Consider the following 26,966-nt stretch of genomic DNA (forward strand, 5'->3'; position numbering starts at 1 on the left):
GCTTCCTGAGAACACAACTCTTGAGTGTCTTGTGTAGAGCAGTGGTTTAATGGCTTCTGATTTTTCGAAGAAAACTATTTGCTGGTGTGTTATTTCATGCTGTACAGTAATGCGCCTTTTATTTTTGATGATATATTAACGCGCCCAACTAATGTAATTATTTACACTGGTAAGTCATTTAAGATCTTTAAAATCTCTCAATGGCGATTCGGTGGCTGTTAATTTTTATTGATAAAATTAATTCGGTTCTAGACCGAAACTGATGTTCCTGCAGGAAGATAAAAATGTTGGAAGCAGACTTCTTTCGTGTGGATTTGTAGCCTCTGGCTCCCAGTTGTCCTTCTGTATTCCTTTTGATGGAGCTCGATTTTGTTTGTCTACACACACACACACACTCCCTCTCCGTGGGGTTTCAGCCTCTGAACAGAAAGCTGAAGCAGGGAGCTGTCGTCTCAGAGGGCTGGGGTATGTGGATTGTGTCCCTTAGTGTTTTACGTTCTTCTCTGGGTGGGCGGGGGGGGTGTTTATCTGTGTTCCAGGGGAAAAGGAGGCCGTGAAGGTCAAACTCGAAATCTGGCAGTAAGCTAGAGCTCTGCCCCCTCGACTCCCCAAACACCTTTTGTTTGCACTAGAGCCACTCGTGACTTGCTGGTTCGGCCTGAGAACCGTCGCCGCCAAGGCGTCGGGCGTCTGAGACCGTATGAGCAGCAGTGGGAGGCAGTGGTCAGAGTCTGGGACTCTGAACTGGAAGGCTGTGCGTTAGAATCCCAGGTGGGGACAGTGCTTCCATACCCTTGAGAGAGGCCCTTCAAAGGAAACCCAGAGGAACTGCAATAGCAAATCGGGAAATCGGGAGTTTTTTTTTACCTGTGCTGTATATGAAGAGCTTCAGAGGCTGTGTACTGTAAGAGGTGATGTCACGTGCTCAGGCCTGGAGCAGAGATTCTAGCAATGGTCAGGCCTCGCGGTATTCCTAGCGTGGATGCGCAAGGACACCGGCCTCGTGGAGAACCAACAGGGGGCTCTTGTTCTCAGGAGGCAGGCATGTGATTAGATCATGCCTACGCCACAACATTGGACGTGTGTTCGACTGCAAGTGGTGAAATAACAGCTCCTGGACGCAGTTCTAGAACGACGATGAACTGGATCATGAATGGCTGGCTGGGGCTGTTTCTCTCTGCGCGGGTCTGTGCGGGGTGTGTGCCTGGTGCTCGTTCTGCCCCCACTGGGCTCTGAGAGCTCCTTGTGTGAGCTGCGGTAAAACCACTGTCATGCTAATGAAGTCTGAGGAGCAAGAGGCTCACAGGCTGCAGCTCTCTTGCACCTGGGCTCTCCCAGGGCTCCCGCAGGAGAGGAACCACCTGGGTTTTGCACGGGAATTTTAAGAGTGGATCCAGTGGCTTGTCCCGTGGCCCGTTTCCGCAGATTGTCACGGGAGACAATGTGATCTTGGTAAGGCTGATGCCTGTGCTCTATCCATTGATAAAAAAAAAAAAACTTCTGTTTTTCTCTTGTTAAAGTACTCCAACCAGTCTGAACTAGTCACGAGTGGTATGCACTGACAAAAAAAAACCTTCCGCTGTAGCAAAAGCTATAAATTTGCTCTGCAAGGTTCTGGTGTGTAACTGTACTTCCAAGCATCTCAGTCATTTTTTTTTTGTGCAGATGAAAAATGATTATCCAAGTTGCATTTTGAAGAATTTTGAAGTCGCAACTCCAAAGCCAAAACCAGTCCTTCACTCCTTGATCTCTGCTGGAAATCTACGAGCCCTTAGCCTGGAATTTCAGGGAACCCAGAGTCCATCAGTAGACCACCAGTTAAACAAGTACTTTGAAACTCACCTAGAGCGGGTTTCCATTCTATTTCACCTCCAGAGTCCTCAGTCTCTAGGTGCATTTATTATGCTGCAGAGTTTCATGTGGTAAACGGACGAGTCGGAATGTAAAATTGTACAAAATGGACTGAAGATCCAATTCCTGCTGACGTCCCTGCTGTCCAGATGAAACCTGCATTAGATCCCTGCAGTGGGAGCTTAATAAACTCAGGAAAAGATCCATTCACCATCAGAAAGCCACTTGCTCCTGGTTCAGGAGGCCTGAACCCAAATCCAGACCTAGAAACACAGGGTGCGAGCTGAGACCGCACACAGCTCAGGACACCAGTCCTTGGCAACACACACACACACAGACGGGGACCTTTTTCCCTGGTGTTGTATTTGGCATGGAGGAGCCCCCCAAGTTACCAAATATGGGTTATTGAGCTCCAGCCTTCAGGTTGAGTTTCTTTTATACTTTTTCCATCCAGGTCACAGTAATGGTTTTTCCAGGTTCCTATGATAAGCGCAGTCTGAATCGTTGTCCCCTGTGTTCATTATTGGACTGTAACTGCATTATCCCTGGACACTTTGAGGCACGTTTGCATTGATCTGTGCTTTGTGCAGCTGGAAGTCTAGCAGCCCAGTTAATACATAGGCAGGATTGCAGGGCCAGTCTCGCAGTCTCAGGGCGGTGATAATGAACAGAACTGCCGAACTCTGTGAGTGGAGGTGCTTCCTGCAGAGCTTTGGGCAATTATGTGCAGGTTGCTGTGGCTGTAGGATGATGAGGTTCAGATAAACCCATTTTCGCAGAAGAGTTATTTGTGTGTGGCACTCTGGGGCTCAGGACCCAGTCTGTCACTTTGAAGATACAGGGCCCTGGGTTCAAATCTGTTCATTTTGTTTAGGTTGCTCATGATGGGGCCTGGGTTGCTTAGGAAGGGCCGTCTGTCTAGAATATCTGCAAGACTTTAGGGGTTGTGTGTTGTGTGGCTTGGTATTGTGATATGAGTTTTTGTATCTCATAGCTGCCGAAACACAGAAGACAGGAAGTGTGAGACTTTTACAGCAGTGAAGGAGGAAGGAGTGGCCTCTTGATCTGGGTCAGTCTTGGAAGTAAGAGGGTGCAGAAGAGGCACACTCTTGACAGGACTGCAGCCCAGTTGTGCGCGATCCCGCCTGTGAGAACGGCATGGCCGGGGCAACAGGAGCTGTCGAGCTGCACGAGTTCCCCATGAGATAGTGCTGCTTCACAATTAAAGGCTGTCGGACAAGACAAGATTGCTTTATTGGCCCTATACAATTTCTTGTATGAGGAATTTGTCTTTTCGCAGACCCCAGCTTGCTCTCCATGAGACACACAGACAGGGAGAGAAGCTTGGGGTCAGAGCGCAGGGTCAGCCATTTATACAGCGTCCCTGAAGCAGCTGGGGTTAAGGACCTTGCTCAGGGGTCCAACGGAGTAGGATTCCTCTGCCGGCTGTGGGATTCAATCCGGCAACCTTCCAGCCACAGGCGCAGATCCTGAGCCACAGCGCCACCACTCCGCTCTCTCCTCTCCGGACATCTCCAAGCCCTTAGCCTGGAATTTCAGGGAGCTGCTCAGTGTGTATACAGCACTATTAACCTTAACACATTGGTAGTGCTTTTCAATGCATGACAGAGCAGCCTGAATGATGCAGTGCCTTGCAAAACTTTTCACCTCCCCTTCCCATTTTATTGCGTTACAGCATGGAGCCATGATGTTGTGAGCTAAGACGTTCTGCCGCTCATCAACACATAGTACTCAATGATGTCAAAGCTGGGGGGGGGGGAAATCCAGACATTTTACAAAATTAAAAATAAAAAACAGAAAAGAATTGAATGCATAGGTATTCACCCCTTTGCTTTGACACACACCTAAATGCCCTCTGAAGTAACCAGCTCTCTTCTCCACGTCACAGAATGTCTTGTTGGGAGTCCACCTGTGAAAACGACGACAATGTGAAAAAGTCCAAAGGGCGTGAATACTTTTGTAAGGCACTGTATGTAATGTATGCACTTCTGTTTGGAACTTTTTTTTAATTCAAGAAGAATGACATGCAAAGAGTGGGATTAAATGAATGCTATATATTTCAGCATTATGATAAAACCTCATATTTCTTTTACTGGTAGTGAAAGGTATTATAGTGTAAAAGATCTGGTATTTTGTCCATTGAGAAACTTGAACTTTTCTGCTTTTGTCATTTATCGTAGGCCCACTATTTTCTAGAAAGGTTTTTTACAGAGCTGGACCACGCTGATCACGTTGCTGTCGTGTATTGTGTTGGGCTGATTTTGTGTGCGGCGTCTTTGTGTTTCAGATCTGGACACTTGTGTTTTTGGGCTGCTCCTGCCCTGCCCAGCGCACTTGCGCGATGCTTCCTCTCGGCCCGCTGCGCCCCGCTCCGCACGCCTGAGGTTCTCCCCGGGAATCGGTACGACGTTGGCCAGTGATCTGTTCCTCCATCAGGGCTGCGATGGCTTAAAGGGGGACTGATTTAAAAATGGAGAAAAGGAAACCCTGCCCTCGCCTACTGGACTACCTGGTGGTGGTCGGAGCCAGGTGAGTAACAGTATACTGCAGTATACCTGTCCTGGGCCAGGTTTAGAGACCCCTGGACTGGAGCTGTCCTGGGCCAGGTTTAGAGACCCCTGGACTGGGGCTGTCCTGGGCCGGGTTTAGAGACCCCTGGACTGGGGCTGTCCTGGGCCGGGTTTAGAGACCCCTGGACTGGGGCTGTCCTGGACCGGGTTTAGAGACCGCTGGACTGGGGCTGTCCTGGACTGGGTTTAGAGACCCCAGGACTCGCTGGATTGAGGCTGACTGGGACCAGGTTTAGAGACAGCTGCTTTAGGAATCGTCCTTGTTCCATCTGATTGGGTTGAAAGATGTAACTCCTGTTTATCCCTCATGGATTGCCGATTCCTTCAAGTGTCTTAACCCTGACCGGGCGTCCCCCCCCCCCCCCCCGCAGGCAGCCGAGCAGCGACAGCGTGGCCCAGACCCCGGAGCTGCTGCGGCGCTACCCCCTGGAGGACCACGCCGACTTCCCTCTGCCCCCGGACGTGGTGTTCTTCTGCCAGCCGGAGGGCTGCCTGAGCGCGCGCCAGAGGCGCATGAGCCTGCGGGACGACACCTCCTTCGTCTTCACGCTCACCGACAAGGACACCGGCGTGGTGCGCTACGGCATCTGCGTCAACTTCTACCGCTCCTTCCAGAAGCGCCCGGGCAAGCCCGACCGGCCCGAGGGCCACCGCGGGCGGGGGGAGAAGGCCAAGGCGCCCCCCGCCGCCCCCGCCGCCCCGGACGAGGCGGGCAGCGAGAGCTCCGAGAGCGGCTCCTCCCTCCAGCCGCCCAGCGCCGAGTCCACCCCGGACGTCAACAGGTCCCCGCGGGGCAAGCGCTGCGCCAAGCCGGCCCAGAGGAGCCGCAACAGCACCCTGACCTCCCTGTGCGTCCTCAGCCACTACCCATTCTTCTCCACCTTCCGCGAGTGCCTGTACATCCTGAAGAGGCTGGTGGACTGCTGCAGCGAGAGGCTCACCAAGAAGGCTGGCATCCCCAAGGGCGTGCAGAGGTACTCTCGCCCCGAGCGTGCGGAGCCGTGCTCCCCGAGCGTGCGGGCTCTCTCCTCGCCGAGTGTGCGGGCTCTCTCCTCCCCGAGCGTGCGGGCTCTCTCCTCCCCGAGCGTGCGGGCTCTCTCCTCCCCGAGCGTGCGGGCTCTCTCCTCCCCGAGCGTGCGGGCTCTCTCCTCCCCGAGCGTGCGGGCTCTCTCCTCCCCGAGCGTGCGGAGCTGTGCTCCCCGAGCGTGCGGGCTCTCTCCTCGCCGAGCGTGCGGGCTCTCTCCTCGCCGAGCGTGCGGGCTCTCTCCTCGCCGAGCGTGCGGGCTCTCTCCTCGCCGAGCGTGCGGGCTCTCTCCTCGCCGAGCGTGCGGCTCTCTCCTCGCCGAGCGTGCGGCTCTCTCCTCGCCGAGCGTGCGGGCTCTCTCCTCGCCGAGCGTGCGGGCTCTCTCCTCGCCGAGCGTGCGGGCTCTCTCCTCGCCGAGCGTGCGGGCTCTCTCCTCGCCGAGCGTGCGGGCTCTCTCCTCGCCGAGCGTGCGGGCTCTCTCCTCGCCGAGCGTGCGGCGCTGTGCTCATGGAGTATGTGGGCTCTATTCAAGAGAAACTGAAAGAGAGATCAGTTGAGTTTGCGCTCAGGAGAAGCAAAACAGGGGATTGATCTGCATGTTCCAGGTTTTAAACCACTTTTCGATAGGTTGATGTCCTGCGATTGTGCTCCAGCTGGGGAAAGTGATGGACGTCGGTCTCCTGCTCCTCAAACCCCCCACCCTAACTTGACATCCGCCTCCAAGAGGAGACTTTGAATTAGACTGAGGGTCCAGTGAGTGTGCAGTGAAGAAAAGCTCATGTGCCATATAGTCATTCAGCGCTGCTTCTTCATTAGCTTCGACTAATACTTTCATCACATCCCTGCTGTCACATGTAGAACAGATGCAAGTGATGTTATTGAGTTGGAGAGAAAGTGCTGCTTAGTATTCTGTGCACGCCGGCAGTGTGATGAAATTAAAATGAAGGCTGTTCACGTTGCTTCTAAGGGAATTGTTTTTTGAAAAGTGAAAAGTGTTTTTTTAAGGGAATGTGGCCCCCCTGTTTTAATTTAAAGATCTAGCCTGGGCTGTATTCCAAGGAACAGTTAGACAGAAGTGAGAGTGCTTTAGCAGATTGATTTTTTTTATTCTTTCTCTTTTGTTTAGCTGTACCATTTAATCGAAAATTTAGCCCTTTTTTTTTAATGTGCTTGTTGTGCGACACATCGGGTTGGTGCACCAGCTTATCCTTGTACTGTTGGGACTCTGATCATTGCAGCTGTACATCAAAGAGTATAGGACAGATTCTGAAAGAGTGCCAACATCGTAGTCCTGGAGATTTACAGGAGTCTGTCATTTGCAGTGGCAAGCTGGACACCCATTTATACAGCAGGTCATGGACCGAAGTGAAGCACATCACTCAAGTGACCTTCTGGTCAGACGCGTGTGCTCCCCAGGTCAGCGCGAATCGATGCACGGCCCGTCTGAAAACACTCCCCGAATCCCGCTGTGGTTGAAGGTCTCTATGCTTATCCAGAAAGCCACCTGTGGATCTTTCTTTCTCCCCTCTGTTTAAACAGAATTTGCCAAAGTGATGCGTCATTGTATTATTCAGCTCCGTATTTGTTTGTGAAGAGCGAATGGGCTTTCTGTGAGCAGAAGAAAAGCTTTGCCGCAGATCCGATATTGACTCACCCCCCCCCCCCCGAGCTCGTTTTTTCCCTAATTGCCTTTGAAAAACATCTGCCTTCAAGATCTGCTCAAAGCACGCTGCTTGACGCCGTCTGCCCGCTCGTGTTGGGCTGCACTGTGTCCCAGCGAGGTGGGTAAGACTGATGCCTGATGCTGACCGGGGCTTCTGGTCTCGAGACTCCGGCCTTTTTCTGGAGGGTTTCCAGTCAGGGCGCTTTCATTTCATTGACCCCCTCGTCGAACCCCAGCCTGTAAAGGGGGCTGTGCCGACTCGGGGTGTGTCCAGGCTTGCTTGCTTGGCCTGGCGCCCGTCCGGCAGCTGGCCGCTGGATTCGAGAGGAGGCCCTGCGCCAAGTCTCCGCCAGTTTTGTCGCCGGTGGGGTGGCGGAGGTTCCCGATGGTTCAAGATGAGCGTCCTGTAGTGGGGGGGCAGAGCATTCCTCGTTTTCCTCATGCTGCTCAGATCGGTCAGTTAGTTGCCCACCGCAACACGCTAACACAACAGCCCGGGTGTTATCAGGAGGGGGGCTGAGTCAGTGTGCACAGGCAGCTGAGAAGAGGATCCAAGAGCTGAAAACATGGTTTCTTTCATTCGTCCTTTCGCAATCCGCTTATTTTATTTTGGCAAAGGAGCAATTAAGGTTCGTTCCTTGCTGAACGGAAAAGAAATGCGACCCAACATTTCGGCTGTGGAGCCTTCTTCAGCTGTCTCTATTCTGTGTATACTGTATTTTTGTCAAGCATATTCCATTTTTATGCTTGCAGCACCCCCACTCTAGTTATTTACTTCTGTTAATGTAATGGGAACTTTGCAGGCAGGTCAAAGACACAACACAATGCACAATACATTTAACGCAACACCAACCCGTTTGCAAATACAAGCATAAGATGAGAAAAACAAGTTTGCAGGCCCCTTCGTAATCTAGAAAAATAAAACAAAGATATTGGCGTAGCAGTGAGTGTGAAATATACAGTTGTCCAAATGAAAAGAGCACTTTTTAGATTTAAAGGTTAGAAAGAATCCGCATTGAGTGCATTTCACACCACAAGGAGAGTAAAATGTGCCCAGTAAGTTGTAAAACCTCCAGTTAACATCACAAAATAGATTCAGTTTCCGGGTATGTGCAGCGCCATGTTCTGCAATTGGGATCCCTTTAAGCTGCTTAATACCCGTGGGAATAAAGGATGCCTGAGTTCTCTTGCACTAAAATCTTGGTGGTCTAAATCGCGGCCCTTTCCGTGATATCTCACACATGCCGCGGATAGCCCGGATCCCACTCTGTCCCCGAGTTCTCTTGGGATCAGCCAGCGGTTCTCTCCGGGCGGAATGCCGGATGCTTAAGGGATGCAGTGCAGTGGAGCCCACAGGCTGTTGAATGTAACTCCAGCTGGGTCTTGTCCAGCGACGGGGCTGGAGCAGCGATCGTTCACCTGCTGGGGTGGGGTGGCAGCGGCCCGATCGCTGGACCTGCTCCATCCCGCTTGGTTTTTCTCTTGGACGCGCCAGCTGGGGAGAAGACTGGCTCCCACAGTCTGGGAGCGCCGCTTTCTTCGGCTGGCAGGAATGAAGCGAATTGCTGGTGATGGCTCGGGTAGCCACAGGGGTTTGGCAGGGCTGTCGGAACGCATTTCAGGACAATGGCTCGTTCCCTTTTCCATCTCTTGCCCTGTCATGGGTTTTTGTGCTTTTATTTCTTCATTTATTTCTATCCCAGGAAATGTTTCTCTGGCTGCTCTGACAGACCTGCTCTTTGGGATCAGTTCAGTGCCTAATGGTCCCAGATCCTTCAGCCAAGAGTAACTTCAGCCTTTTCTTTTCTGTTAAGGTGAGGAACAAGAGCAGTGACCCCAAAAATCGTATAGATGCGCGTCAGTCTGGTGGCGAATTGTCCTGTTATCATCTGAAGCATCAGTAGACAGCTGTGGCGCATCGCTTCTGGCAGCTCACGTTATCCGAAGGAGAGGTTAGCCAGCTCAGGACTGTGAGGAAAGGCACGGTGTGATTTTAATTGATTTTTCTTTCGGTGCCCAGTGACAGTCCAGAGGAAAGGGTGTTAATGGTGTCTTGTGACCCACTGGGTGTCATCTGTGGCCATTAGCACCTGCAGGGTTGTAGCCTTGAGGTGTCGTCACCCGACAGGATAGGCCTCCTACCTTCCCATAATGCACTGAGGGCAAGCTCTTCAGGAGACATGCCTGCGTTTCAGAAGGACTGCCATTGTTTTTTTTTTATATGCAGCTTTTTAAGGCTATTTAAGGCAGGTTTAGGGCTAATCAGCAGTTTACTGGTTTACTTAGAACCTTATTGAGCCCAATTAGAGCCCAGCTATTTACTGAGACATTCAACATGTACTATTTTGTTTTCTTCTTTAAGGATGGAATTTGTTCTAATGTCATTGGGACAACTTCAATATTGTAGTGAGTGTATTTAGCAGGACAAGAAGGGAAAAATGCTTTCTCCTGTTTATAGTGATATGGAGACACTAGATTTGATCACACACGAGATGTGTGTGACCACATTGGCTGCCCTCTTCAGACTTCTCCAGGGGTTAACTGTGTGTAAACCCTACCGGGTAGTACCAGGAGCAATCGTTCATTTTGAACAGTTTTATTGGTTGAGAAGTTCCATTTCTAATTCTGTTTAAATTGAGCCACAGTCGCAGATGACGTTTACACTTTGCCCCCTTTTTAAAATCGGAGGGAGAGAAGCCTCTGGGGTTGAGCTGGAGTATAGCCCCGTGGCCCTCACAGCGTGTCGGGTCCCGCCAGCGAGCGCAGTGGGGGCAGGGACGTGGCTCAGCGGCGGGACTCTTCAGTCGGCCGGGGGCAGTGGTGCGGCACACACGCTGTGCCCTCAGTGGCTTCTTCAGCGCTGAAGCTCGGTGGATTGGAAGTGTATTCTAATGCACCTCCTGCCTGACTGGGAGGAGTGTGCCAAACAGATGGCATTAAGGGTCTCATCAAGGAGCTGTGGATCCTTAATGCCATCTGCTTCTTATTGCTTTAGCCAATTCTGAAGTCTCCCTTTGGATATTTTCTGCCGCATTTTGGGCGGAGTGGTGGCTCTGTGGCTCAGGATCTGCGCCTGTGGCTGGAAGGTTACCGCTTCGTATCCTGCGGCCGGCAGAGGAATCCTACTCCATTGGGCCCCTGAGCAAGGCCCTTCACCCCAGCTGCTCCAGGGGGGCTGTATAAATGGCTGAGCCTGCGCTCTGACCCCCAGCTTCTCTCCCTGTCTGTGTCTCATGGAGAGCAAGCTGGGGTCTGCGAAAAGACAAATTCCTAATGCAAGAAATTGTATATGGCCAATAAAGTGATCTGATCTGATTTTAAACGTGCTGTAGAAGATGGAATTTATGCGTTCCAGAAGCAGAAAAAAGGGTGTGCATCCACAATTAGATTGCCTTTTTAAAAATACATTAAGTGCAAACTGTCATCCATTCACAAATGGCATGAACCGATGTCATTTTCAGCAACACAAAATACATAGCGTTTGAGGCTTTTCAAAATTGAAATGCTCACTTCTAGTTACTGCAGGAAACCAGCTGACTAACATGCTTATGAATGTCTTAATTTATAAATGTGCTCCATAGAGCTCTTTCTCAAAATTCATTCATTAGCACCTAATTCATTCAAGAGAGCGCCTAAAAAAATAAAGTAAAAGAACCTTCCTTTCCCTTTCTTCAAGTGTAAAATACCTTGACTACACTCTTGTAAGATGATAAGTGAGAGTGGTACCCGCATCACTGTGGAGGCGGTTGCCCGGTTACTAGCCAGTCAGCAGCATAACTACAGTGGATAGTTGGGTGACAGAGCATATTAATCTAACTGAATTGCTATGACTTCATACCAGTAATACAGGTGACATTCAGAAATCTATGATTCTGATTTCTTCCTCTTAGTGCCTTTCTTAAATGTAAACCTCTTGTGTACCACCGGAACTCTAGGAAATAAGTACTCCTTGCGCCCTTGTCAGTTCCAGTTACTATGGCACTGTAGACATGTGAAAACATCATCTCACAAACTGTGCAGCAGGGGCAGACGTGGAGGAGAAGAGAAAGGCAGCTGATTTGGAGCCAGTTTTGACCAGATGCGTCAACTTTGCTCCACGTAGAATAACAAACCCTTTTGCAGTTAAATGGTTTTAATTGTGCATGAGCTTTTTGGGAATCTAGTCTTAATTCTGAAGCTTACTTCCTTGCTCCCGGTTAGAAGATAAACATGACACGTTTTCCTTTTCTCACTTCTCCCTTTGCTATATTTGAGAATATCAGGAAAAAAAATCAATGCGTCTCTGAAGACTGCTGATTCCCGTCTCTTTTTTTTCCCCCCACCCCAAATGCATTTCTTTTGAAAATTGCCTGGAAGCTAAATCTTGTGTTTTCGGTCTTTGCTGTGCCAGAAGCGGCACTTTCTCATCGAGAGCTTAATTTTGCACTGCAGCTGCCAAGACACTCTCATAAGGAGCAAATTATAACCCTATTCCTCCTGCAGAGGCAGCCGAGCGCAGAGGCCAGCAATTTAGAACCTAATAGACTCAGAATCGCAGATCCTACCCGTTTGTAAATTAAATGTTATTTAAAAGTCTTTACTGAGAAAAACGGCCGTCTGATTTTCCGTTCGCCGTCACCCATCCACCATGGCTGGGGTGCTAAAGTTTTTAAATTGCAATTTCTTCATGTAAAATTTCATCTCTAGGAGCACAGAGCAGCTCAGCAGCTGGTGGGGGTGTTCTGCTTTGAGCACCACTGCAGCGAGGATGCAGCCCAGAGGATGATCACAGGAACTGCTCAGTCTACCAGCTCTGCTCCTTAAATCTGCATCCGTCCTGGTCGGGTTTTTTCATGTAGTTGCAGTGCAAACTAATAATAAAATGGTTGAATCTCTTGTGAAACATGAAAATAATTTCTAGGTAATGAAGCTGCATTCTGAGTTGGTGACAGATTCAGGCCAAAGGCAGATGTGTTATTTTACTGACTTTCCTGAGATGGTTTTTCGGGCAGGGAGATGCGACTCTAGTCCCCGAGGCAGGTCCACTGCTTCACTGGGTCAGGTTTGCACTTTTAAAAGCCTCAAGCTGGTTTAAAAACACCTGGAAATCCTGCTGCACTCTGGTTCTCCCAGGGCTTGAGTTCTGTACGTGTTTTTTTTTTTTTTGACGCACATATCCTGGTTTGGCATGTTCTCTTTCCCCTTGGTTTTCTGGTGGAGACATTTGTATTGATTTCGAAATGTCTGCTAATGATGAAGGTCCTTCTCTCCGAGAATCTGGTTAGGCAGCAGTTCAGATCAGCGAGTGATGGTAGCAGGGCAGAGGAAGGCCTTGTGCTCCCATCACTTACAATGTCGACCGTGTTTAACATACACGGAAGACTCGAGCGATCGTTATGCAGAAAGAAAAGCTCAGGCTAAAATACATTTTTGCAAGCTAAAATGCGGTTTCCAATTCAAGGCTGCGCTTGTGATCAATTTGAAGTCATTAGCCCTTAAATTGCCACCTTTCAGCCTCTCTGAGCAGTGGCCTGCTATTACTCGGTGATTAGACCCTTTCCGGCATCTGTTCTGTACGCAGCACAGCAGTGTGGGACCATGTCATCGCTCGAGTGACCTGCGTTGAATTTATTCCCTTTTTCTCTGTGAAAAGGGTGATGAAGATGCCCAAGGCTAGCCACACACATATACTCACGATGCACACCCACACACGCATGTAATGTTGGCTCTGTGTTCTGCATCTTAAGCTCTTGTCTGATGCTGGACTTCTGTACAGGCTGTAAATGAGGTGCACCCATTAGACCAATGTTGCTTGGTCTTGTCCTCACACATGCAACTGGCCTAGTGGGGGATTAGTCACAAATTCCATGTGTTCATAACATGAACGTACTACTGCAGGATTTGCCCTAAAGAGAGTCAGTGCTTGAGGGCTCTACCCTGTAGGTTTTATCGATCGTTTTCGTCCATATGCTGTATAAAGCTCCTCGGGCGGAAAATGGTCATCTCTAGTTTATTTAATCATTTCTTGGTGGAGTCTGATGTGTGCTGGGGGGGGGGGGGGGGGTCTAGTAGCTGGTTTGTGGATTTATTGGCTGTTTTGTCCTTGAAAATCTGATTTTTGTTCTTTTGCTTCACTGATGCTGTTAATTTGGATTTCCAGCTCTTAAATTCTCAAGAAAAAAAAAGGTCCATTTTAAAGCAGTTACTGTCAGAATGATGAACGTTAATAACAGGCCTTTTTTGCAGCATCAAAGAAATGAGAGCTGAGTTTCTGCAGGCAGTTGTCACAAGGAACGTCTTCGCATTAGAAATGCATGTAATTATAACTGAAGGCACATCTGAAGAAACGCCCGAATTCCTCCCAGATTATCTGATGAATCTGTCAAATTCTGAATTGCTGCCTTATGCAACGGTGGCACTCAAGTTGCTATAGCAGCATGCCATGTGTTAATAGTGGAATTCTAGTGCCAGATATGAATACATTTCAGATGCTTTGAGGTCTTAGGTGCAGATTTTCTTAGGCCTAGACTCTTCCACAATGTTTTTTACCCTGCTGATGTGATTCCTGCTTGAGAAAACAAATTCTCTGTAGTGATTTGCAAGACTTCTTTTCTGTTTTCTGACCCGACCCTTCAATATCTTGGGTGTGATAAGCCCCTGTCACAGGAGTCTTATCGAGGGCATGGTTTCTCGTCTCACATGTTGGAACTCGTGCGCGATCTGTGGGAAAGTGAGCAGAGGGCTGCAAATTGCACCCGAGACGGAATGGCCTCCCTGAAAACACAGCACCTGCCTGGTGGGGGGACTGGAGTCTTTGTTTGCCACTTTAGGGAGCTGCTGTTTCAGCCTTGGGCAGCGGGTATAGGCAGAGCCCCCACAGGCTGCTCTGGAATATCGGTCTCCCTCCTCCGCCCTGGCCAGACAAGGCTGCTATCTGTCAGCTGGCACTGGGGCGTGTGGGAGGCCTATATTTATCACAGCAGATGTCAGATGTTGGAGGCCTGATGGTATTATTTAATAGCCAGAGGGGGCAAAATTGAAGTCCTTTCCAGAACAACAGGGGCGTGACGTCATTTGGTCACTTGTCAAATTCGTTTTAATGCTCGTTTATAACCTGTCTCTCTCTGCCTTCACCCAGTGCTCGGTACTCCCAGTACTGAGTGTGGAGCACGTCTTGTGGTTCAGTGGCTAAAATCATGACCTGGGGTGATTGCAGAGGAAGGCAGTTCTGCAAAGTGTTTAATCAGCCTTATATCTGCACTGTCTTTTGCTTTAGCCCATATTTGAAGATTTGATCATCCTATGTCTTACACATTTCTCGCAGTTTCAGGGAAAATTGTTTACGGAAAGAAAACGATTCTCATCTGTAGCAGCAGGTACCCCACTGCTGTGGCCTACACAAAGATAGTGACAGAACATTGTCCACCCACACTTTCATTGTCGATGCTTGGCAAGACAAGCCTGAAAATCATGATAGTCATCAATTGTCCCTTGGTTAAGGGGTTGTCAACCTTTTCTGATGGGAGGGAGCCTTGTTAAACCACTCACACCCAAACAGTAACTGCATTTTTAAGTTTTTTAACTACAAACAGTCCTGTTAGAAACACTCTGACATATCTCAGAACTGCGAGCTAATATGTTCTGGGTAGATTTGCACAATTAAAGCACATTAAAGAAGCAAGACTACCCGATGCCTAAGAATGTTGACGATGATAACTTAAGGGAGGTCAGATTGCACAAGGCCGGGGCACTGGGGTTAATTTGTCCAACATAAGAACATCGGAAAGGCTAGAGACAAGAGGAGGTTTTTTGGCCCATCTAGACGGTAGAATATAGATCCCAGGGTTTCATCCAGCTGTTTCTTGAAGCACCTCTGGGTACTGGCTTCAACCACACAGCTGGGCACCTTGTTCCACACTCCTACTACCCTTGGTGCAAAGGAGCGCCTCCGGTCCTCGGTTTGAAATGCTGTGGTGTCTTGGTCTTGCGCAGGGACACGATGTGGCGGGTGTTCACCGGCGCCCTCTCCGTGGAGGAGAAGAGCAGCGCGCTGCTGCAGGACCTGCGGGAGATCGAGTCCTGGGTGTACCGCCTGCTGCGCTCGCCCGTGCCCGCGGCCGGGCAGAAGCGGGTGGACGTGGAGGTGCTGCCCCACGAGATGCAGCCCGCCCTGACCTTCGCCCTCCCCGACCCCTCCCGCCTCTCGCTGGTGGACTTTCCCCTGCACCTGCCCCTGGAGCTGCTGGGGGTGGACGCGTGTCTGCAGGTGCTCACCTGCATCCTGCTGGAGCACAAGGTGAGAACGAGGGGCTTCTGGGGCAAAAGAGGCCCTGCAGCTCCTCTGCAGTGGGTCCTGATGTCTCACCCAGCTGCGTCACCCTTTTGTCTGGGCAATTTGATTTTGATATTTGTGTCGTATGTGTTAATAGATTAGATGTACCCTGTAGCGTTTTGATTGTCACGCATAGTAGAAATGTTTAATTGTGTCTGATCCTAAACCACATCAGTCATTGCCTGTGTTCAGGATCTCTTGCTCTGTGTGGGGTGGGATGTAGCATAGTGGTCTGAACATATAGGAGCTCCCTTGCATTTACAGGCTGAATCCTCTGCTGGCTTGACGCTACAGGGGATCGAATCTGAGGTCTGGGCACGTTGCGCAAAAATAGTTTTTTACGTGCGTGCAATAAATACAAGGTCGGTGCAGCAAACCTGATTTTGAAGCACTAAATAGATTTGTCTGAACGCTTGGATTTGGATCTTTGCTCCGTACGGTTCCTGGTGGGTCTGCCCTTGGCTGTGGTCTACTTTGAGCACGGCCAGTGGCACGAGACACCTTAAGCAGAATTCCTGCGTGAGCGTTCCTTGAATTTCAACATCGGCACAAAGCCGCTGGACAGACTGGACTCGTAGCCTCACTCGCCGCAGGATGTGTCCGTATTTAAAACTTGCAAGGCAGCGTCGGAATGTGCAGGAGTTAGTCTGAGCTAAGCTGACCTGGGTGTGGCCATCTTATTCCTGGCTGATCCGCAGGGTTTCCCTTGGTCTCTCCCCGGCAGGTGGTCCTGCAGTCCCGGGACTACAACGCCCTGTCCATGAGCGTCATGGCGTTCGTGGCCATGATCTACCCCCTGGAGTACATGTTCCCCGTCATCCCCCTGCTGCCCACCTGCATGGCTTCTGCGGAGCAGGTAGGTCAAAGGTCGCGACCCAGGAAGTGATGCGGGAGCCGCACGAGTGGAGAGGGCCTGAAGGAAGACTCCCCTGGAGCTGGGTTCAGACAGGCCAGCCCGGCAGGGGGAGAAAGGGGTGTCCAAGTCACGTGTTAATCACGTGAAGGTTCTCGCGATGCGCAAGAGCCCCAATAAAGCAGAATCATTCGTGTTTGTCTCTTGAGTTTTGCACTGCTCTTTCCCAGGAGGCCGTGTAAAGCTGGGCCCGTGTCTCTCCCCTGGCTGCTGCCGAGGAGACGGCGCTGCTGTTTGTAACTCTGCGTTGTTAATTCATCTCCTCCGCCCTGATTGGCTAAATTGGATTTGATGGGCTTTGTGGTGCTCTTCCCTTGCCAGAGCAGCTTGACCTCTCCCGGCTGATTCGATTCTTCGGAACGAGAAGCCGCTTGCACTCAAAGGCCCCGCTGCTCGCTGTAGCCAGGCCCTCGACAGTCCGCTCGAGTCTATAAATAACCCGTCTTCCTCTCCTGCCTCCCCCCAGCTCCTCTTAGCTCCCACGCCGTACATCATCGGCGTCCCGGCCAGCTTCTTCCTCTATAAATCCGATTTCAAGATGCCGGATGACGTGTGGCTGGTGGACCTGGATTGTAACAAGGTCAGTCCCACCCAGGATCACGCTGGGTTCATCTCCGGGTTTTGCACGTGGCCGCTGCTTTGGTGGTTTTAGTTCCCTAGCAGCCGGTCCGAGGCGGACTTGCCCCTCCAGGATTTCTGACCTGCCTGCTCTTTATCCCGTTTTCATTGTAAGTCTCAGAACTGGAGTCGGAGGTGGATGGCACTGAGATAAGAGCCAAGTGTGGGCAAGAGAATTTCACATTTATAAACCTGTAGTCTCTCTTATGTAAGGGGTAAAAGGGGATGCAGCAGTAATGTTGACTTTATTTTTACTTTTTATTCTTGCTTAAAAAGATTGTGGTGATGGTAGATGGCTAAAATCCCATCGGAATAATGGCGCCCTTTTTTATCTTGTGACGAGTCTTCATGAGGGCGGTGAACCGACAGCAGCCTGAGCTGTCAGCCACCTAGTGCTTAGCCTTGTCCACTGAGCTGATCTGGACCTCGGCACTCCCAGACTCCTTCCTAAGGTTTCCGACGCCTCTCCTGTTCCCCTCCCCACCCCTCCTCCAGGTGATCATACCCAAGAATGCCGACTTCCTGCCGGTGCTCCCAGAGCCCGAGTCCGCGGAGCTGAAGAAACACCTGAAGCAGGTAACGGTGCGTCGGGCCACAGCGACACAACAGGAACTAGAAGGATCGGACTCTCCGAAGGCCCTTTAATGACAGACAAATCTAGCAGTGTGTCATGGGTTTTCTCATTTAAACTGCTCTTAAAGCTTACTCAAGGTGACTGCAAGGGTTAGGCATCGATGGGTATTCTTTCAAGATTGCTTGCTAAATGTTTTTTTTGTTTTGTTTTAAATTGTTACCAATAAAGTAGTGCAGATGGGCTTTTGAGCACACAATGCTGTTAAGTTCCATCTCAATTATTGAGTCTGGTTTCTCTGAAACAAAACGACGCGTTGCAGTCGACCAGATAAATGAAAATGTCTAAAGCAATGGGCTGATTAGCAATGATTGCTTTGGGGGCGTTGATGGAAAAAGATGAGTTTTGTGAAACCAGACAATTATCGTGTCTTAGTCAGACAGTCCTGCTTTAATGTTTACCCTTACAAAGAAAGACCCGGTGAGGGATTTGTAGAAATGATTGCAGTGCTTTGATTAATATGATTATCTCACTTCCCAGTTTCCTTTTCTTTTTTCTTTTTATGCGTGCTTGTCCTAGCTTCTCAAGGTAATTCGGTTACTGAGAGCGATTCCGCCTCCACTCTCAGTAACCCCCTCAGCCCTCGCAGATTCAGTCCATGGCTGTTCTTCGGATAAAACCGTTCCTTCCTTACACCAAACCGGGGCCTGATTCATAAAACAGAGAGACCTTTAAACCTGAATTATAAAAATAGTTTATAATTCAGTTCCAGTTCCTCCTACAATTAAGAGTAGCATCCTTACATTTTTAAATCTCTTGTAAGTTATTATTATTTCAACATAAATAAGAAACCAGTTGTTTGAAATTAACCACAATGGGTGTAACCATTTCACATGCCACAGTGAAACCCTTCAAGGTGTTATATGCACCTGGTTTTTAATGTTTCCTTTTCTGCTGAGCAGTACACATCTAATTTAAAAATACATTTAGCCACTGCTTTCACAAAACCAGGCTCCTCCCAGTCAGTTTTCAGCGTCATGTTCTGTTTTATTATTCGATCTCTACAGAAAATCCTAAGCCAGTGTTTTAATCCTTTATTTCACAGATATTTTTCCTTAAGAAGTTCGAGTGTTTGCAAAAAAAAAAGTGACAGAACTCAAATGCAAACTGAGAAATTGAGACCTCACAGAGTTTGTGAAAGCAGGACATGTTTTAGGGATCTTGAGGACTCTTCTAAAAGCTCATGGTTTAAAGAGCCATGATTTCTGTGGGTCAGGCCCCATGCAGTGGGCTCCAGTATGTTTCACCTAGTGCTCTCCACAGTAGTCCTGTCTCTAGCATAGATGCATCTGCAGAACTCTCTGGAATCAGGGGACTCGTCATGGCCAGCCTGATCCAAAAAGACAGACCGTACCCAGAATGAGGTCGTGCAGGGCCCTCCAGTTAAAAGTCCATTTGCCTCGTGAAATATTAAATTCAAATATGTACTACAGTTTGAAAGTAAAATCAGTTGCATTTAAAAACGGTTTTGTACTATCACAGTGGTTATCCAACCACAGTGTCAGTCTGGCCTTGACATACACTAAAATGAAGCAAGGAGAGACATTCTGTCTGAATAATTTTAAAGGGCTTGGATTAAAATAGGTGCTTTGTGAGAGACAGTCATTCTTTCTGTAGCAGTTCAGTGGCTCTTAATTGAGCAGCTCCTGAGAAATACTCAGGTGGTGCAAAGAACATGGAGGTCTGTAACATCTGCTGTGTTAGAAACACAGTCTGTCCCACCTCTCTCCCTCTTTATCACAGAGCAGCTCCTGCAATCTCTGTTTGTGAAAAGGTGCCGAGACAAAGTACTATTTTATTTTCCTTCTTAGACTCATTCTGACTCCACTTGGCTAGATCATTTGAACATTGGAAGTCATTGAACTGAACTTCCCTCCTTCTTTTGGTGTTTTTCGAGATGTTTTCATGCCACACTCCCCCAAGTTGGGCTGTGCTGGTTTTTTAATTCCCTGTTTTTTTGGGAGACAAGAGTTTGGGAATAATGTGTGAATCTGTTTGCGTTGTCCCAGATTGAACAAATACGGTTGGTGCTGTGGAAAAGGTTCTTTATCAGAATGTTTAGTTTCAGTTTTCTGTCTCGAGCTCATTTTAAAATAAGTTTTAACCCCCTACCACTACTTTCATTTAAGCTTTTTGCTGAAGAAATGCTTCTAATACACTGACAGTTCCAGCTGTCTTTTTATCAGAAAATGATCACCTTTTAATGGGTCAGCCTGAAAATAAGGCTCTGAAAACCGAGGAGAGGCTGCTTACAGTTCTTTATGCTGGAGAATTTTGGGCACACCCTTGATTAAGGGGCTAGGATCTCAGACTTAGACTGAGGAACAAAGAAACCTAGAATCTAGACTAGCAAGCAGGGGCTGGGAACCACTTCAGGCTTAAAGCAAGCTGAGAGGCTGAGTGGGTTCTGTCATTCTCCTGTCTCAGCAGTGCTTAACAGCCTATACCGGAGCTGTAGTGCAGACGCTTCATCTGAGAGAAATACAGCAGGGGCTTAAATATGACATTGTGTTTCAGGTATAGGTTAGCTAGTCTGAATTCAGTGTTAAAGCATCAGATGGAAGTGTTGTCCTTACGTAGGTTACCGGCTGGAAAACTTGGGCATAGAAAGTGGCGTACCAGTTCGGGCAGTGTGAGTCCAGAGTGGACAGTGGCCTCCCCTCTTTGGAAAATACGTGCACAACTGGAAACACAAGCGCAGAGCGCTCCAGGTCCATGGAGAGGGGTCCACCGTGTAAGGACAGAACAGCACTGACTGGCACACGTGTCAAACAGGCACGGAGCTCCCCGTCAGCACTGCTCAGTCCTCCGTCCGCTCTCTGGAAAGGGAGCTTTCTGAGTCTGTGTTGCGTAAGTTGTGGGCCCGTGAGTTGCTGCTGTGCCCTTTGAGGAGGGTGGGGCAGACCTGCGTGTCTTCAGACGGAGAGAAGCTCACCGGTGCTGCTTGAGGAGCTGACCTGTGAGTGATTCTGGATGTTAACAGCCTCTCGTTCGCACTGAACTGCCTTTTTTTCTGCGCTTCTAAGCCGTCCTGATTTTATTTTTCCCAACGTTTCGTAACTGCGATTTTCATCACCCTTATGTAGATTGCTGAAATTCAGGTCAGCATGTTCAGATCTCTGAAAACTGGATCGTGAAAAGATCAGTCTACAGTGTTAGACTTTTTTTTAGCTTTTTGATCTGAATTCTTCACAGGCTACAGCACTTTCAGGTAACTTTGCTGTAAGTAACAAAAGTGATGTAAACACTTTTGTGCTTTATTAAATTAACTCTTTAGCTTTGTTACCAGTTGCTCAACGTCTAATAATATTAGCATTACTGTAATAGGTGACATTACATTTCATTCAAGAAATGCTAAATACATACAGTAAACGTAAAACCTTAGCTCTCCTTGAGTTCCCCTTTTGTAGATTACAATTTTAATTACTGCCTGAACGTCTAGTGAATTACTCAGCTCCGCTGACAGGGCTCCAGGGGTTTTTCACAAAGCAATCAGTGTGCTGTCCACTAAATCATCTCTGGAGAGGGTTACCGCCAGACAAGATAGCCATTGAAGTATTCATTTTACACTGCCCCCTGCTGGACACTGTGTGGATAACAGCTGTCCGTATTGCCTTGACCTTTCTGTCAGAGCAAGACGACGGAGGCCCAGGTTCAGTCAAGTCGACCTCCACCTTCTCGCCAGCTGCCAATCACAAAATCAGTGATTGAGAGCACTTACCTGTTTTGCTTCCACCTAGGGGGCGAACTGGCGTTGGTTATTGAATTTATGACTGGTGGGGGGGGTCGAGAGAGGTTGAAAATGTGATGCAGTCCTGACCTGAGCCTTTCTTGTAACCCTGCAAACCTGTCTGTGTTGCTGTTTTTTTCTGTATCCCCTTTGTTGTTGTTGTTGTTGTTGTTGTTGTCTTCTTGCTGTCTAAGAGAGCCTCTTCCCCTCTTCCGCCACATCTGTGTCTGTGTCCATGCGTGCCTCTGCTGTCCGCTCTGTGATTGGCCGTGGCTGTCATGTGACCTCCCATCTGTTGCCCTTCAGTGTCTGGTTAGCTTGACTGCGATCACTCAGAGGCAGCTCTTCGCTTCTGACAAGGTTCCTACCTCTCTTCTGCTCAATTTGCCGGGCTTGCATGCATATGTTCCAAGCGTAGGAGCCCTAGTGTTATGTTTGTGTGTCTCTGTACGCTTGTATTGGGTGTTCATGCAACTGAGACTGAAGAAGGCTGGAGATGAGCTGCAAAAGATGGCGCTCCTAACTGACATGCATGTGCACAATAGCCCTGTACTGAGCGTTTTTGCTCTTTCAAAGGGTAAATAAATGCTGGACTTTCCTGCCGCCACAGTACGTCTTCAAACAGCAAACCTTCATGACGAGAAGCTTAAGGAATTTTGCAGTGCAAGGGAATATCTTTGGAATGTTGAATTCCAAGTTATTTCAAACACAAGGCAATTCAACAGAGGTTGATCCATTATGTATTTTGGCGAATTGGGGGCGGAACATTGGCGCACTGGTCAGCATTGCTGCCTCGCAGTGCTGGGGCCCTGGGTTCAGCTCTGGACCTGGGGTGCCGTCTGACTGGTGTTCGCATTCCTCCTCCCATCCGAAAACCTACTGGTAGGTCAATTGGCTTCTGGGAGAATTGTCTGTGCGTGTTTGCCCTGTGATGGACGGGCGTCCCATCCAAGGTGTATCCTGCCTTGTGCCTGTTCCTTGCTGGGATTGGCTCCAGGTCCCCCTTCACCCTGGATGGCAAGAATAGGTAAAAAAAATGGATGGATGGGTATCAACGAGGGGTTTGAAGGGTACGTTTGGTTAAATTCTGTATGCTCCAGTGTCTTGCCTTCATACAGCTAGATTCTGCCCTCACTGCATTTAAGAGCAGGTTGGGGCTCAAACCGAGCTCTGTGTTACAGGCTTCATCCTTTCTGTTTGACCCCGGTGGTGCGTCTCCTTCTTCAGCAGTCTCATACAATTGCTGACATCCTTACTGTTGGCTGAAACAATAGTCTACGTCAGTGTAACTGCTCCTCTCCTTCTCGTACAAGGTTTAGGACGTCAGTAGAGAATGTTACTGTAGTTAGGTCAGTTTTTATCCGACCTGTATCAGCTTAAGTCAGAAAGCGCAGTCCGTTTATTTGTTTGCGAACCCACCTTTGTGCTGACCTTTTGTGTTACCCCTGGGAGCCCCCCTGTTACTTTTTGTCGTTTCCCCCCTGCTGGTTTCAGGCAGCACTTTCGCTTGAGGTGCGAGTGGCCCGCACGGCGCTCACAGGCCGCTGCCCTGCACCTGCAAACCAGAGTCTGGGTTTGTGGCGGCAGAGGGCTGCCGATTCTGACTCGGAAAACGGGGAAGCCATCGGCAACGATGCGTCTCTGTGCGCACCTGCGGGGAAAGTGCTGCCGCCCGGTCTTTCCGGTGCATTAATGCTGCACCTTCGTGTGCGTCCCTCAACATACCCCCTCTACCCCCCAGCCCCCCCCCCCCCCAGGGTGCATTAATGCTGCACCTTCGTGTGCGTCCCTCAACATACCCCCCCCCCCAGTGTTTCACAGCTGCTCGCTCTCCTCAGGCCCTGGCCAGCATGAGCCTGAACACCCAGCCCATCCTCAACCTGGAGAAGTTCCACGAGGGCCAGGAGATGCCCCTGCTGGCGGGGAGGGGCCGGGAAGACCACACCTCCACCCCTTCGACGGAGTTCAACCCCCTCATCTACGGCAACGACGTGGACTCTGTGGACGTGGCCACGAGGCAAGACCCCCCACGCTCCCGGGAGGGAACGTCTCCACCTGCGTTACATCTGCCAGGCCCTCCAGAGAGCTTCCGCTTTGTCTTGCATCTCCGTTTTCGTGGGGAGATTTGTATTTGTGGTGATAAATGTGCCAGGTCGAGAACTGGTGAGAGTGAAACAATCGGCATTGATGAGTGCATTTCAAGCCCCAGTAAAAGTAAGATGTCCACGGTGTTTCTGCCCCCCAGGAAAACATTTTCGATCGGTGTTATTTTGCGGTCTTATAGTTGAGCTTTGCTTGTAATCCGTTGGCTGGAAAAATGCGGGACAGCTCCAGTACATGTATCATTACTGTGCATCTCTCTTGTGCCCTGGAAAAGGGCATCTCCAAAGAAATACTCAGCTGTCCTGTGCAAATGCTGACAGATGACATTGGAAAGGCAAATGTTGTCCCAGGGTAACCTCACACTTTACAGCAGTTTTTTGATTATTAACATGAGTAATAGAATAATCTATTCCTTTCCTGGAGACTCTGTTTATTTAGTAGTGCAGCCTTCATTAAAGGTGAACTGCAGTCCCATTTTCTCAACCTGGTTATTAAATCTCCTTAACAAGATTAATGGATGGCATTGCAGAATTTTACAATGCTTGTTTACAGTGTAATAGGGCCTCTTCATTGCACCGCAAGTTTGTCTGCGATGCAGAACAAGGCAAGAAGTAATGGCAGTATGATGCTGCACATACCTGGAAATTCGGTCGATTTTGCCGTGTAAACTGAAGGTCTTACATGTTACTGTGCATGTTTCCTTTCATTGTGATTTGAAATGCTTTGATCAATTCGGATTCTCTCTAACCCCGAAATGTAAAAATACTGTAGCTTTGCAGTCCCCTTTAATAAAGATCCTCAAACCAGCGTACGAATAAATAAAAAACGCAGAGAGATATTGAACAATTTTTAAAACTAACTGTTAACAGGACCACTTTCGAAAAGGAGTGATTATTAAAAACGCATTCTCCAATCCCCACATCAGCAGAACACCTTGCAACCTGTCGCAAGCTTTTATTTCATAAGCTTAACAACCCACAGCCCAGCGACTGGTTTCCGTGTGTTTTGTTGAAATGTGTTGGGATGTTTGTGGTGCGAGGAGGCAGACGTTGAAAGAAAATGTAATGAGGTTTTCATGAGAAAGTAGAATTGCTCGATTTGATAGTGCCTGGTCGAGTTAAATATACCTCTGTCACTGTTGCTCGGCATCTTGTTCAAAATTAGATAAACTCTTGCAGGCTCCTTGCTTGCGGTAATTAGGCTTGTACTAAGCTACGCAGTGCTCTTTCATTTGATTAGGCTTCCAAACAACTGCGTGCGCGCTGGTGTTTCCAGCATCAGAAGAGCAAACATGGGATGGCTCGATCAGTCAAGGAGGAAGGAAACAATCACATCACTTGTTGCACCCCCGTCGCGTTTGTCATCCGAGACGAAACGCAATCACCAGTCTTCCTTCCTCCCTTGAGAGGAGGAGGAAGTAGCATCTGTTCTGTGCTCTCAATCTTATTGTAAATTAGTTGGGAATACGAGGATGGGTCAACTGAAAGCCCACAAAGCTCTCTCGCTGACCACCCCCCCCCCTTCTCTCTTGTTTCGCACAGGGTTGCCATGGTGAGGTTCTTCAACTCCCCCAACGTGCTGCAGGGCTTTCAGATGCACACGCGCACCCTGCGCCTCTTCCCCCGGCCCGTCGTCGCCTTCCAGGCCAACTCCTTCCTGGCCTCCCGGCCCAAGCAGTCAGGCTTCGCCGAGAAGCTGGCCCACACCCAGGCGGTGGAGTATTTCGGGGAGTGGTCTCTGAACCCCACCAACCTGGCCTTCCAGCGGATCCACAACAGTAAGAGCGGGGAAACCGGCGGTGCATCTTAAAAACTCTTCCCCCCCAGTCCCATGAACGCGTGCAGAAAAGTTCCCACCTGGGGACCGCGATGATTTGTTTTCTTTTCAGGGTGTTCTTTTTCTTGATTCTTAGCAGACCAGTTCCCCAGTTCAGAGGAAGAACATCTTTAGAATCGCACGGGTTTATGATGGTGGCGGGGAAAAAGCCGTCTTCATCCTTCGTGCAGTTTTTAGCTTTTTAACTTGTCCCTCCGGGACGAGGGGCTCAGGCACGAAGTGGTGGCTAGTAAATGACACCCAGGCCTGTTGTGTATTTGCTCTCACGCTGCCCTGTCCGCTCTCTCCCGCGCAGACGTGTACGACCCCTCTCTGATCGGGGACAAGCCCAAGTGGTACGCCCACCAGCTGCAGCCCATATACTACCGCGTGTACGACGGCAACTCCCAGCTGGCCGAGGCCATGACCGCGCCCTTGGAGCGGGAGGACGACGACGACGATGACGACGACTCGGACCCCACTGACGACAGGTGAGCCTTCCCATCATCCTCCGCGCCCGGAGGTGTCCTTCCCGAGGGCTATAGGCCAGAAGGCCTTCCTGCGGCTCTTCCCAAACCTTTTCCAGTTCGCAGCGCACTTCTTGACACCACAGACTCCTTGAGGCGCAAGAGGAGCTAACAGCGCTATTTTTATACTTCGGGGTTAGAGAGAAGTGGCATGGATGAGTGCATTTCAAACCACAATGAGTGTAAAACCTACATCATAACTTGTAAAAACGTCCAACTTACATCGCAAAATAGACTGTTTCCAGGTGTGCGCAGCGCAATGTCCTGCGATTCAGAATGAGGCAACAAAACGTCTGGCGACATGTTGCGGTCCTATTACTTTGTAAACAAGCAGGCTTGTGAATACACCTCTTCTAATCCAATAGAAATATTGCTCTTGACTTTTGCTAACCAGTGCTATTTGTTAACTCTGCATGGGGATCACGTTGTAACATTTCTGAGGTCTGCTGCACAACCTGCATTCGCTCGTACATCAGTTGTCACGGTGACTAGTGAGCAGGAAGGGCTGCTTCACGTCACAATTCTCGTGAACTCTCGCCCTCGCCTTGGTGAGACAAAGGGTTTGCGACAACATGGCACCTGTACAGTACTTTCACAGAGTTCACGATTTGTAGACTTGTAAAATTTTGCGATACTGTGGGAAGGAGGAATATTGGACGTGGCTTTTTGGACAAGAAGTTCAATGTGAAACAGGAGCTTGTTGCAATAATGGGAAGTTCAACCTGGAAACAGCTGTTCCCACAAATCTCCCCGATGCACACTGGGCCTTTCCCCTCCGTTTGGGAACAACTGGCTGCCCCTGACATGGCAACATCCTTTTACAGCTCTCTTATCATACCAGTCAGACTGCTGCCTAGGGGTCCCAGGGTCAGAAATGCTGTGGGAGGGGGAGGGGGGACCTCTTTTTGAAGCAAGTGGGGAGGAAAGGAGAGTCATTTTGTCACACTGTGCATTTTCAGTTTTTTGTTCTGTGTTCAAAAAATGTAAAATAACAAGCGTTTCCTAACGCAGCAGGGTACTCCTGCCTCATCCCCCTTCCCAGCCTCGGCTCTTGGTTGTCACCTGAGCTCACCCACTCGTGTTCATCAGGCAGCGCGCAAGTGAAGCGTGTGAACTGATAAATAACAGGCCGGCTGAGTGCCAGCCGTGACGCGGGCCTCCAGATGGACGTTGGACCAGACAGCTGGTC

The 26,966-nt window shown here is 49.3% G+C and overlaps 1 protein-coding gene across 39 annotated transcripts in view; it reads left to right on the forward strand.

The window, feature by feature from the left end:
• Window positions 1-26,966, forward strand: part of madd (MAP-kinase activating death domain) — an 84,348-nt gene that overhangs the window by 19,897 nt on the left and 37,485 nt on the right. For 38 of the 39 annotated variants that reach the window (XM_069181653.1, XM_069181674.1, XM_069181671.1 and 35 more), the window contains exons 2-10: window positions 4,160-4,401; window positions 4,814-5,416; window positions 15,101-15,404; window positions 16,165-16,296; window positions 16,820-16,933; window positions 17,467-17,547; window positions 23,171-23,349; window positions 24,977-25,212; window positions 25,567-25,741. In XM_069181653.1, coding sequence (XP_069037754.1) covers window positions 4,343-4,401; window positions 4,814-5,416; window positions 15,101-15,404; window positions 16,165-16,296; window positions 16,820-16,933; window positions 17,467-17,547; window positions 23,171-23,349; window positions 24,977-25,212; window positions 25,567-25,741 — 1,883 coding nt within the window. In that variant the 5' untranslated portion in view covers window positions 4,160-4,342. Of the gene's footprint in view, window positions 1-3,807; window positions 3,832-4,159; window positions 4,402-4,813; window positions 5,417-15,100; window positions 15,405-16,164; window positions 16,297-16,819; window positions 16,934-17,466; window positions 17,548-23,170; window positions 23,350-24,976; window positions 25,213-25,566; window positions 25,742-26,966 lie in introns of those variants that run through there. The other variant, XM_069181652.1, reaches the window with a different exon arrangement.

This window comes from Lepisosteus oculatus, chromosome 21 (assembly GCF_040954835.1).
Source record: "Lepisosteus oculatus isolate fLepOcu1 chromosome 21, fLepOcu1.hap2, whole genome shotgun sequence".
NCBI lineage: Eukaryota > Metazoa > Chordata > Actinopteri > Semionotiformes > Lepisosteidae > Lepisosteus > Lepisosteus oculatus.